At 48.6% G+C, this 12,377-nt stretch overlaps 1 protein-coding gene across 1 annotated transcript in view; it reads right to left on the reverse strand.

Moving 5' to 3' along the window:
- Nucleotides 1-2,848: 2,848 nt before the first annotated feature.
- Nucleotides 2,849-12,377, reverse strand: part of GPC3 (glypican 3) — a gene marked incomplete at both ends in the record, with an annotated part of 142,412 nt that continues 132,883 nt past the window's right edge. Inside the window, one exon of the mRNA XM_010176729.1 lies at nucleotides 2,849-3,017. Within this exon, the coding sequence (XP_010175031.1) occupies nucleotides 2,849-3,017 (169 nt within the window). The remainder of the gene's footprint in view (nucleotides 3,018-12,377) is intronic.

The raw sequence follows: 12,377 nt of genomic DNA on the forward strand, positions 1-12,377 counted from the left end.
ATCTCCTCGACTCATGGAAATATGTTATTGTACACATGATACATATACTCATTACTAGCATATATTAGTATAATAATAAAGAAAAATTGAAATAATCTTGACTGTGTGTTAGCAATTAAACCTGCAAGCCCTGGGACAAGGCATGGAGCTCCAGGTACACACACACAGGGGAGGTGACTGCCCATCTCCTGATGGACATGTCCCGTCCCGTAGCAGCACTGATCACAGTAAGTGGAGGTGGTGTGGAGAAACAAACAGGGAACAATTATTCCTTATTTCTTATGACATGGGAATGAAACACTGCCCAAAACTGAATGCCAGCTTTACTTCACTTTGGTGGCCAAGGCATCCTTTGCAAAACCCCTGCTAAAACATGCATGCAAACCCGCAGCAGGGTAAAATTCAACAGCTTTTTTTCAAGTTATAATGCATTATCTTATAAACTTGGCAGGTAGCGAGCTCAAAGGCTGTTTTTTGTGATCTCTTATCATAACAAAAAGTCTCCAACAACATAGCTTTGCTAAACAGCCTGCGTGTGCAATGGGAAACCAGGCTCAGCGTGCTCCTGAGGGATCTTCTGCTGACAAGCATCAGCATCCCACTGCAGTGAAGCAGAGTGGGAAAACCCAGCGGGCTTTGTGACACACAGCAGGCACAGCCCGTGCTGTCTCCCTAAGAGAGGAAGAAAGCACGCTGGAGTCACACTGCAGAGCCAATGCCACCATCCTGTCTTGTCCTTTGCTTATCTAAGGAAGGAGCACACAGAATTTCTGTTTCTGACACAGTATCAGAGGAGAGAATGTCCCTGCACTGGTACCTGGTGAGACAGAAGCAGCACATCATCTCCAAACAAACCCAGCGTCCCGCTCCCACCCCCAGCGCTCCAGGGGGATGAAAGGAAAATGATCAGAAGGGAAGAAGCAATGGGAATTCAAGTGGCAGTAATAAAATATTCCCTTTGGTGGAGCAGAGGCTCATGGGCACAATCAGCTGCGGCGTGGAGAGCAGGAACGATGGGGAGAGCAGGGCCAAAGCAGCAGAAGGGGGAAGAAATGCACGCCCCCCGTGCACCGGGACCCCTTCGAGCCAAGGGCTCCCCAGCAAGCAGCGATCCTGACAGACAGAGAGGATGGCAGTTCAGTTTGTGATCACGTAAAATACAAATACATGTCACACCAGCACAGACGCAAAAAATTCAGCACTTACAGGGATACCGTATGGCACCAGCGCTGTCCAGACATCCACAGCGCTCACCCTGATGCAGATGGGATGCGAGGGGTCTGAAACCCAGAGGAAAGCTCTTGAGTTGTTAACCAACAAGTCATATCAGAGCTTAGCCCAGATCTGCTCCTCTCCATCGTGGCAGTGAACTCGGGGTCAAGGTCCCCAGGCAGAGGAGCGGGGTTAGCAGCCACCTTTCACTTTGCCACAGCATGTCGCAAGGCTTCAAATCAGGGTCAGCCAGATCAAAGTAAGAACGGGCAAAGTTTCCACTCTCCAAACCACCTGACTGCATAGTCTGGATTTATCTCCTTTCTCTCAAACATAAAGTTGCTTTTAAAGAGGTCTGAGGCACACAACTATTTAAAGTGTGCACGTGTACATGCACACACTGCAGCTGAAGACACTGCGGATATAATCACTTTAGCAAAGGTAGCACCTGAAACAGAAATATGTAACCATTTTGGCCAGGAATCAAGTCAAACCAAACACTCCCTAGCCCCAGCCCATCCATTTAATCAGGCTAAGCCTTTCCATAGTGCTCCTGAGCCGGGCACTGCTGCCCGTTCCAGGCTGCCCACTCCAGGAACAAGGCAGAGCATTGCCTCGCACACATGGGAGGCTACTTCCAGCACACCGTTTATAGAGCAACCGACCTTTATTTTCAAGATAGCTTAAGTAAAGTAACATGCAAAGAAATACATAAGAGTCTCATCTGCCTCAGGCTCCTGCAAATCCTTTTCTTTTCCTCCCTCGTAGCACAATGCGTTGGACACCCGTTATTCATCCTCGTAAAGCACGGCGTGTACATCCACGTGGTCTGTCCTTTGGCTGGAGCTGTGTTTGCAGATTTCCCGTGGGAAAGGAGGTGCTTCACTTCTGAAGAATAAAACCAGGGCATTGCATGGGCCATGGGGATGCCAGAGGGGACCGGCTGCCTGCACTGAAGGGCTTTGCAGAATGTGGCTGGGAGGACAGCAGCAAAATCACCTGCAACTTGCCACGATGCCAATGTGCTTCATGCCCACGGGAGCAGGTCTCCACGACAATCCCAGTCCACAACAGTTTCTCTTCTGCAGCATCTTTCCTCCTGCCATATGTCTGACCTACTCTCTCCTCTGTCTTCACACACCCTCCACATTATGTGCCTGGCTAGATTCCTAGGGATCTGGAATAAGTACAAAAACTGTTTGAACTACAGACAAAATCTGTATTAAGTCAACTATGATCAGGAGTCTGACATTTGCTAAGAGCATTTCATAAATCGTAGGTGTTCTGTACCCCATGCATGTTCGAACAACTCAAGATGAAATATGGTCTTCAACTTAACAGCAAGGGAGCCCTCAGTCTTCAAAAGCTGTGAGGAACACAATTTAATATCAAACTTCTTCTATTAAACAGGATTATCTCTAAAAAGCACTGTTATGTATTTACTAGTTTACCATGAACAAATGCTTCCTTAGGGGTTTTTTTCGGTGTGAAGATAATCATATTCCTTTATAAAACCAACTCAAGTCATTTGCTTTGTCTTTAGAAATATGTGTATGTTTCAGAAGAGGTTCCAAATGTGTTCCTCATTAAAAAAAGGCAGGGAGAGACACCGAGTGATGCTGCTGGCACCACTCACGGCCGGTGTCCCAGCAGCAGCAGCAGGACCAGGGCGATGGCAGCGGCAGGGCTGGGGTGGGGGGCCATGCTGGGGTGGCTGCTGGGGACTGTGGCATCATCTTCACTTTGCTGATTCAGAAGCTGTTTGTTTGCAGAGGTGTCATCCATATCCAGGTCATATGCCAGCTCTGAAAGCAGAAGGAGAGAGGTGGTGAGCAACAGGCGGTGTGTGTCGGCATCCTGACACACGGCACATCCAGCATCCACCAGTGCCAGGGTCCCTGTGCTGGCAGCTGGGTCCAAGAGCAGCTGAAGGCACCATGGCATGGGTGGATGGGCCAGAAGAGCTTAGCAAACATCTCATCAGTTCTGTACCCAGCCCCAGAGTACCTTCCAGTACCCAACACCAAACCTTACGCTTGGAAAGACCAAACAATCACAACTATAAGGTGCTCCAGTAAGAGAACAAAGGAGATAAGGGGATCTGGCTTCCTGGATTAATACTCCCAAAGAAAATCAGCTGAGCTTCAGAGTAGGTGTTAAGCAATGCAAACCATGTCTGGTCCCCAGACACTGCAAGGATGCGTGCAGGGGTGAGGAAATCCAGGCAAGCACAAATAGTTCCCCCAAACCCAGAGCCAGCACAAGGCCTTGCTCACCAAACACCTTCTGGTTGGAGGATCTGAGGAGCTCTGTGTTTCTGCAGTCTTACGTAAGTATGTGCAAAATATGCTCCTTACAGCACTTACAACACATCCATCCCATCCCCTGTCCACCTCATCAAAGTGCTGGAGAATGAGGAATGTGAATGGGTCACGCACCCCAGGCAAGCTGGTGTTGCAACATGGGGACTTTGAGATGAAGCACATAGGAGCTTCAGCTCAAGAAAACATCCAGTATAAAAGTTTTGACAGTCATAGAATCATTAAGGTTGGAAAAGACATTCAAGAGCATCAAGTCCAACCGTTAACCCAACACCACCATGCCCCTGAAAACCATGTCCTGAAGTGCCATGTCTACACAGTTTTTTTAACACCTCCAGGGATGGTGAGTCCACCACTTCCCTGGGCAGCCTGGCAGAGAAGAATGATATTAATGGAGGAAAAACTGTGGCAACCCATCACTGGCTGTAAAGGACCTCCTGAATAGTAAGTCACAGGAACTGTGAGGAATAAAAAATTTTCTCCTGGAACAGGGCGGAATAAAAAAGTCCAAATATGCCATGTGGAAAGGCAAGAAACCAGCAATTCTCATGGCCAAGAAGAAAAAGGAAAAGGTGTTTTAAGATGCCATTAGCCAGATCTACCTGAGGCATTTGCACCTGACGAGCATCCGGACCAAGTGGGTGCAAGGCAATGGGTCCCTCACTCCCCTTCTCCGGCTGCTCCTGCCTCCTTCTGGGGTCCAGGTTCCTTGCTGGATGGGAATCAGTTAAACCTGCTCATCTCATCCCCAGAGCCTGACCTTTGGAAGTGGAGGAAGCTGGTGGTTTCCATCAGAAGAGATCCTGGCTCAAGCCTTTCACAAGATCAGCAGCATACTGACAGGTTTGGATCATCCCATCCCACCCCACCCCTGAGAAAGAATCCAAGAGGCTGAATAAACACTCTAGCTAAAAACCGCCGCATCAATCCAACGAGCACCACTGCCAAGGCAAACAGGCAGTATTTCTTCATCAAAAATACCCAAACACTGCAAAACAAAAGCGTAACGATGTCAGTGTGACAAGTGAGTCGGCCCAGGCCATCAAAAGAAGGTCAGAAATGGCTGAAAGGGAGCAGATAGCCATGCACACAAAGGGCCAGGTGCAAGCAAAACCCGCCTGGTAAACTCTGACTTCTCCAGGAGATTCCCACGGATATTGCCATTCTTCTTCTCCACAACTTTCCTGCTTTTCTTCTTAACAGTACGGGTATGCTGCCGTCCTCCAGAGCTGCACGCCCACAGGCAGAGCAGGAGAAGATGTCACCCTGACAGGGACAGACCGGGAGGTCACCTCTGCCCATCCTGTGCTGCTAACCAAGGGATGGCACAAGGGATGCTCAGACTTCAGGGAAGTTTGGGAGCAGCCTGGCTGCACCATCTTATTTTCCCAAGGTCATTTCTGGAGATTAAGTGAAGGGATTTGGAGTTAATAAAATCACAGCAGATTATTTTGCAGTTGACTGTTTTACACAAGACTTCTCAGCTGGTATGATGTCCCATCAGGGCAATGATGGTCTGCTCTGGTATGTTTTGGAAGGTGTTTCCACACATTCCAGAGACTCCTAAAACCTAAAAGATGCCCCATGTGGTCCCAGTACCATCAGGCACTCCCATGCTTCCAGGCCAGCAACCTGTGGCTGATCAGCACAGCTTTTGGGGCAGAATATTCTCGTACTGGGCATGCTAGCAAAAATAAAAATCCACAGGAGCTGAGTAACTACTCTTGCCTTCAGTTTAGAAAAGAAATTTGAAACAAAAGAGTATTTCAGCAAGGTCCTTAAAAGCACAAAGGGTTTTGATGTTCCCATTTAAAGTCTCATTCTGCAATGTTGTAATTTATGAGATGCGAGTTCCTGCGCAGTTCGCAAGGCAGCAGCTGAATTGTGTTAGAAACATTCATCCAAAGCGTACCAAAATGATCATTTCTGGCACATTTTTTTTACATGGGAAATGTTCAAATTCTGGGATTTCACCTGAGTCAGGGTAATTTTTTACATAATGGTATTTCACCCAAATGGGAACAGCGATTCTCTCATTCATCCTCTTTGACCAAATTAAAGAGAAGGGACCAGAAACCCTCTTGTCATCAGAGAATTCAGAGCTATTTTCCTGGCCTTGTTTAATTGCTTCAGAAGGTTCGTGCTTGGGTGTGCCCTTTGTTTTTGCTGTTCCTTCCATTGTTTCCTTCTCTGGGTTTATTTGCGCCCAGTTGTATTTTTAGGCTTGATGGATTTAGCCATACGTCTTTTATTTTGTGTTAATAATGGAGCTGTAACTCTTGCAAATCCTTTTCACTTAACTTTGGCTGACCTTTGGTACATAGGAGGAAAGGAAAATAAAAAGTATTAGCCTCTAACAGACTAGAGGCAGCTGATAACCAGGTCCAGCAATAACAACATTAAAAATAGTAAATAATAATAATAATAATAATACAGGAATCCAAATTAGCAAATGTTCCTAAGCAGGTACTTCTTGAGATGGCTTCATTACGGTTTCCAGTCTTCATTAGGATCCCTGGTTAGTCCAAGTCATCTCCGCATCCCTGCCCCTCCTGCTCCCACTTCCACCCAAAACTCTGCCTTTACACTGCAAAATAACCCAAGAGAAGCTGCTCCTCTGCCTCCCCACTCCCCAGCCATCTTCTGCATTAAACAACTCCACTGCCCCAGCTGTGATCACCCACTTCATTTGCAACAGTTTGTGCAAAGGCTTTTTTTGCTTTGTTTTGTTTTTTCGAGGGGGGAAACTAGAAAAATCTGTTTTGGTTTATAATCACTTGGAGTCCAGAGGGTATTACCAACAATCCACATTAATTGCATATTCAATCTTCACTCATTTTGGCCCCTCTTGTCCTCAGGGCTGTGGATTAGATAATCCCCTTAAAATAATAGTCAATCATTAGCTCTGCTGTTATTTTTTTCCCCCCGTGTGCAAGCTGAGCGTGCCGTGCCGTTTCCCGGAGTCCTTTCGCAGCTGGTGAAAGGTCTCCAGCCGAACACAAGCCGGTCCCTCCGGAAGCATCTTTTGTAACAAAAGCCCCTCTAACACAAAGCTGCTGCGCTTTGCTCCCAGGACGGTAAAAGCTCCTATGGTCTGGCAACGTGGATGACAAAAAACCTGTTGCCAGCTCTACAACACGCACGTTCCGCAGCCGCAAAATGAAGCGGCGGCATTTTTTCCCTGGATTAGGATGAGAATTAGATGTACCGACTCCACGCAAGCTTATTGGGTGGGAATCATTAAAAAGCTCCGCTTGCTGAATGGCACTGGCTTTGGAGATGGCTACAAAAGATGGTTGAGGTGGGAGGAGATTGGTGTTGAGTTGGTACAAGAAGTCCCAGGGCAGCAGAAGCAGGCGGGTGGGTGAGCACTGGCACACAGGCAGCGTTATGGCAGGAGGTCCCGTGCCAAATCCACCGCTGCCTGCTGATACCCCCCTGCTCGCCCCTGAAAGGACAACATGGTCTTAAGCAAAGAACTGCTAACAAATGCCACTCTGGCAAACGACCTCCAAGAGGACAGTGCCCGGCTCCTGCAGGCCAGCTCGGCTGCTGCCCAGAGCCCAGGAATGTCACCTCGCAGGCTGCCCGCCTGCCAAGCCTGCCCTGGCAGATGGCTCCAGCGATGGACCTAATATAGTAACAGAGTCTTGATGGATGACCATGCTTCAAAACCTCTCCGTGGTGTCACTCGATAACTCTGCTGGTGCCCTGTGCAGTGGCAATGCAAAACCATCGTGCCTAATGCAGTGTGTTCACCAAACAATGCTGCTGAGTGGGCCAAAGCACTTGCTGGGACATGGTGATGGTCCTTGTTTGCAAATGATGGAAACTCTGTGGTGTGAAGGGACTAGGGAATGGATTGTCACCATGTGTTTCCAATAAGAGCAAAACACATCAAGTAGAAATGTCAGAGACAAGTAGGGCAGCTTGGCAAGCTCCTGCAGCTCTCATGGTCAGTTGTGAACATCTGCCTGCGTGTGTCCTTCAGGACTGGTCTAGGAAAGCACATGCTATCATCACTGACGAGAATTACAATCTCTGGGGTGCATTGCCTTATTTAATTTTTTTAAGCAGCAAGCTTCAGTGTGGGGAACAAATTGCCAGGGGATGCAGCAGACTCCAAAGCAAGCCTAGATTCCTTAAAGGGAGACATGTTTGAGTCAAGCGCAAGCTCATTTCAGGGTAAGTGCCTGTGATCCCACAGACCAGACTGCCTGACCCTGGCTTCCAACTCTGTCCATCTCTACAGCACCAACCACTTCACTCTCACAGATGTTCACATCTGAAGTCTAGAAGAACAGTCCAGTTTCATCCCAAACTCTTCCTGCTGGAACACTGAAAGCTCTGCTCATCTCAGCTTCCAGTTACCTGGCTTTCTCATGCAAACAGATCATACTACAAACACACCTTTGTCTCCACAAAGACAAAACCTGAACCCATCCATGGCGTTACACAGAATCACACAGAATTATTAAGGTTGGAAAAGACCTCTAAAATCATCCAGTCCAACCATCAACTCATCACCACCATGACCACTGAACCATGTCCCTGAAAGCTACACGTTTCTTGAACACCTCCAGGGATGGTGACTCAACCACTCCCCTGGGCAGCCTGTTCCAATGTCTGACCACTCTTCTGGAGAAGAAATTTTTCCTAATATCCAACCTGAATCTCCCCTAGTGCAACGGGAGGCCATTGCCTCTCATCCTATCACTGGGTACCTGGGAGAAGAGACCAACCCCCACCTCTCTACAACCTCCTTTCAGGTAGTTGTAGAGAGCGAGAAGGTCTCCCCTCAGCCTCCTCTAGACTCAACAACCCCAGTTCCTTCAGCCACTCTTCATAAGACCTGTGCTCCACACCTTTCACCAGCTTCGCTGCCCTCCTTTGGACACAAGGCCACAACTGTGTGGACAGAGTTGGGATCCCCAACCCTCATCTTCTCCAAAACACCTTAAAACTCTTCCAAACACCTAGCCAAGCATGGTTTCATCTCACCAGGGTGGTTTTGCTGTCTGGCTTATTACCACTAAAATCCTGGAGCACCAACAGGTTTGCCAGTTGTCTTCTTGTGCAACAAGCTGCAACAGCCCAGCCGTAGGTGTGGCCGCGCCGGTGCGTAATTAAAGCACTGAGCCAGGGCTGGCCACGATGCTTGTGTTGGCACCGTGGCAAGATCACCAAGATGGATGTGCAGCATGTGCATGGTCTTGTGCCTCTGCTTTTCCGCCTCCTCCTCCGCAGCAATTTAGGAGGTGCGGCTCTTGGCAATATGAATCTGGAGAAAAAAAAAGAAAAAGAAAAAAAATCCATCTCAACACCATCCCGCTGCCGCTGGCAACGCGGCCGAGGGAGCCTGGCATGGCTCAACAACGAGTGGTAAAACAGACTTTCTGGGCAGAAACCCAAGGGAGTTGGGTTTGGGATTCTTGATTTGCAAACCAAGACTTTTTCCCCGCTCATCTCTTCAACATATCCCGGCTGCCGGCGTGCCGCTGACGGCCCACAGCCTGCAGCGCGTGCTCGCGAGCCAACCGAAGACCGCAGGCACCACCACAAAACCAGCACCAATTCTGGGGAAGTTCCCCCAGGAATGAAGCAATCAGGTTGATTTGGGGAGACCAAGTCATCCAGCATGAAGAGGTGAGGAAACTCCAGCTCAGCCCCATGCCAGGGGTGCGACCAGGTGCTGCTTGGGGTCATGGGCCACGAGCTCTGCGAGGCAGCTGGTACACACACTCCAGCTCCCCAGCCTCCAGCACTACCACAAAAATCTCATCCATGGATGTCCTCATGAAGCAATCAGGTTGATTTGGGGAGACCAAGTCATCCAGCATGAAGAGGTGAGGAAACTCCAGCTCAGCCCCATGCCAGGGGTGCGACCAGGTGCTGCTTGGGGTCATGGGCCACGAGCTCTGCGAGGCAGCTGGTACACACACTCCAGCTCCCCAGCCTCCAGCACTACCACAAAAATCTCATCCATGGATGTCCTCAAGCTTTCAATGGGGCAAAGGGACAAAACACCCCCAAAACCCAAACACATTACATGGTACGGGCAGAGGGGCTGCACCATGACCCCAATTCAAGCAACTACTCCTCCACCCCACCTTGCCCAGAGGCTGGTGGCAAGAAAGGGCTATCATTTATGACTTAGGCCTATGTTTACTTTGAAAATGTACTCATTAAGTTCCTCTTTGCTCCTTGGTGTGCTCTAGATTTACCCCGAAGAGAATCTGGCGTCTGCAATTGCATTAATCATTTTCCCTTTGGCAGCAAGTGAAAGATTTTCTGAACTGCACTCACAGAGCGGAGCCACAAAAACGTGTTTAGCAAAACGCGCTCATGTAATCTATTAAAAATTAACAAATCTCATTAGCATTATTAATTGGAAGCGTCGGAGTCCTTGTACTTTGATGATGAAGCAGCATGCCCTGGTCTGATATCCAGCTGTGCTGTCTTGAAAAAGAGCTGCTACCTAAAGGAACTTGGAGAACTGAAAAATACAGAGCTAAACATGGACAGCCAAAATCATCTACAAAGGTAGGAATCAAGAAAGAAAAAGAGGAAAAGCTGGAAACAGAAGAGTATGAATGGAAGTGAAATGATTTATGAGGCAGCAATATAGGACTGGGTCAAGCAATGTTCCTGCAGATCCCCCATGTACCTCAGCTCAACCAGACATGGAGTCACCATGATCTTGAAGGTCTCCCTCTTCGGAGACCTTCAAGATCTAAACCCACAAAGCCATCCCTTCTGATCACTCTGCTGTCACCTGGGACATCTCAGGACAGTCTTGATTTTGTGAGGAAACGTTCTCAATGATAGCAGAGCAAAATGAAATGCTTCATATTTCCTCTAATGACCAAAAACATCATCACCATATCAAACTGAAATTTTCTCCTTCAACTTTGCTCCCACAAAAGCTATTTGGATATGACCAGGACAGGCGGCTCTTGCTTGTTACCTCATGGCCTTCAACTCTCCAAGTTGAGGACATTTAGTTACATTTATGTACCAGCAAGACCTGCCAAGATGCAGTCCAAAGGGGAACAGTAATGGTCCCTGCCTTCCAGATGCCAGCTGCTAAAAGCAGCCCTCAAGGCAGAAGGATATTTCTCAATGCTTGATCAGAAAACTCATGGTGGTGTTACGGCACTCAAGAACATCTGACATCTTCCTTTGTGACTCATTGCATGTGGAAACCAGACCTGAACAGGGCCCAGGCCATGGAGACCTGGGTTTATGGCATTCATGCTCCACATAGGCAACCAGGAATGTGCCTCTTCAACCAGAAGGGACCAGGACTTCATGCTGTCTATGCTCAGTCAAAAATCCCTGGACATCCATCATTGCCTTATGCTTTTTAAAAATCAGAGGTGGTTGGTGTTTTGCTCCTTGAGCACACACAAAGAAAGCACCTAAGCAGGGCTCCCAGCCCAGGGACCAAACTGACAGAGGCCCCACCAGGCTACAACTTATGACATCAATGAAAATATCTGGAGTGCGATTTCAGGTCATAACCCAAGAATTTGGATTGGGCACAGACAGACTTGCTCAGCCCACAGGTAGAGCCGGCAGGTAGGCTCAGGCATGGTGGGACACAGGTATCTGCTCAGCCTGCCTCCACTCCCAGAGAAACTCCCCAAGGTTTGTGTTCTTACCTTGCCCAGGATCACCAGCATGGATGGAGAACAAGCTCCCTCTGCCCGTGCAGGGAGAACATTTGCACAGAGCAGGGGTTGAAGTGAGAGAGTAGCCAGGGGAAAGGAGCTGAGAGGCTACAGCACCGCCTGGCTTTTTTAATTGCGTTAAGCTGCTAAAATAAATAAGTAAATACATAAAACTCTGGCCCTGCATTAAAACAACATTAAAGTGACTTCAGCCTATAAAAAAGGGGTAATGCAGGAGGCCCTGGGAAACATCACCATACCCGACTTTCCCACTTTATACAGAAAAAGAAGGGTTGGGTTCATAGGCTGGAACTTTTTAACAGTTTCAGGTCATGGTTCCTGTGCTAGAAGGAGGCCCAGGAACTGCTGCTGCAGTCTGAAACCAGGACCTGGCTTTGCAGCACCTTCTGCATGGCTGAAGAGAAAGACCCAAATTAAACCCAGCTGCTTACTGGCTGTGTATAACATCTGACACAAAACCAGGGCTGATTCCTGCTCCCTATCTCCCTCTTGGACCAAAAGCAAACCCTGGTCCCAAAGCACTGGTGGAAAAACAGTGTTGGAAGCTAGAGCTGGATGGTGATGGCAGCTCCGATGGGAAACCCAGCGTCGTCCCAGCTGAACACCAGGACACCATGGCTGCAGTGCTTGGGTTGTGCTGGATCCATCTCATCACACTTGCTCTTTCCTATGTGCCAAGGGGCTCCCCATCATGCTCGGGGACCTGTGGCTGAGACCTCATCTAGCTGGTGCTTGTGGCTGGGACCATGGTGGAGCTCAAGGAGACTACCTTGGCTGTCCCCACCCCAGGAGCAGAGAGCAAGGGAGGGACAGGGCCAGCCCTGGGCTCCTGCCCAGCACCTCTTCAGGTCAGCTTGTACATGCTCCCACAGAGGGTACCAGGGATGGGGACACACAGCTCATGTGAGAGCATCCAGATTGCTCTGGGACACATCCATTGGTACAGTGAGCAGCGAAACAAGGAGGTGACAATGCAAGAAGACTCCAAGGTCCAAGTCCACGAATTCCTCCCCCTCTGTCCTATCTGCAGCACTCACAGCTCAGTCTCAGGAATGTCACAATCACGGTGGAAAATCAAAATAAAAAGGCTACATAATCCAGTTTGTAAATCCCTTGAAAAATACAAAATCCTCTCTAAAACGGATTACGG

Source organism: Antrostomus carolinensis, unplaced genomic scaffold (assembly GCF_000700745.2).
Source record: "Antrostomus carolinensis isolate BGI_N321 unplaced genomic scaffold, ASM70074v2 scaffold13700, whole genome shotgun sequence".
In the NCBI taxonomy this organism is placed as follows: Eukaryota; Metazoa; Chordata; class Aves; order Caprimulgiformes; family Caprimulgidae; genus Antrostomus; species Antrostomus carolinensis.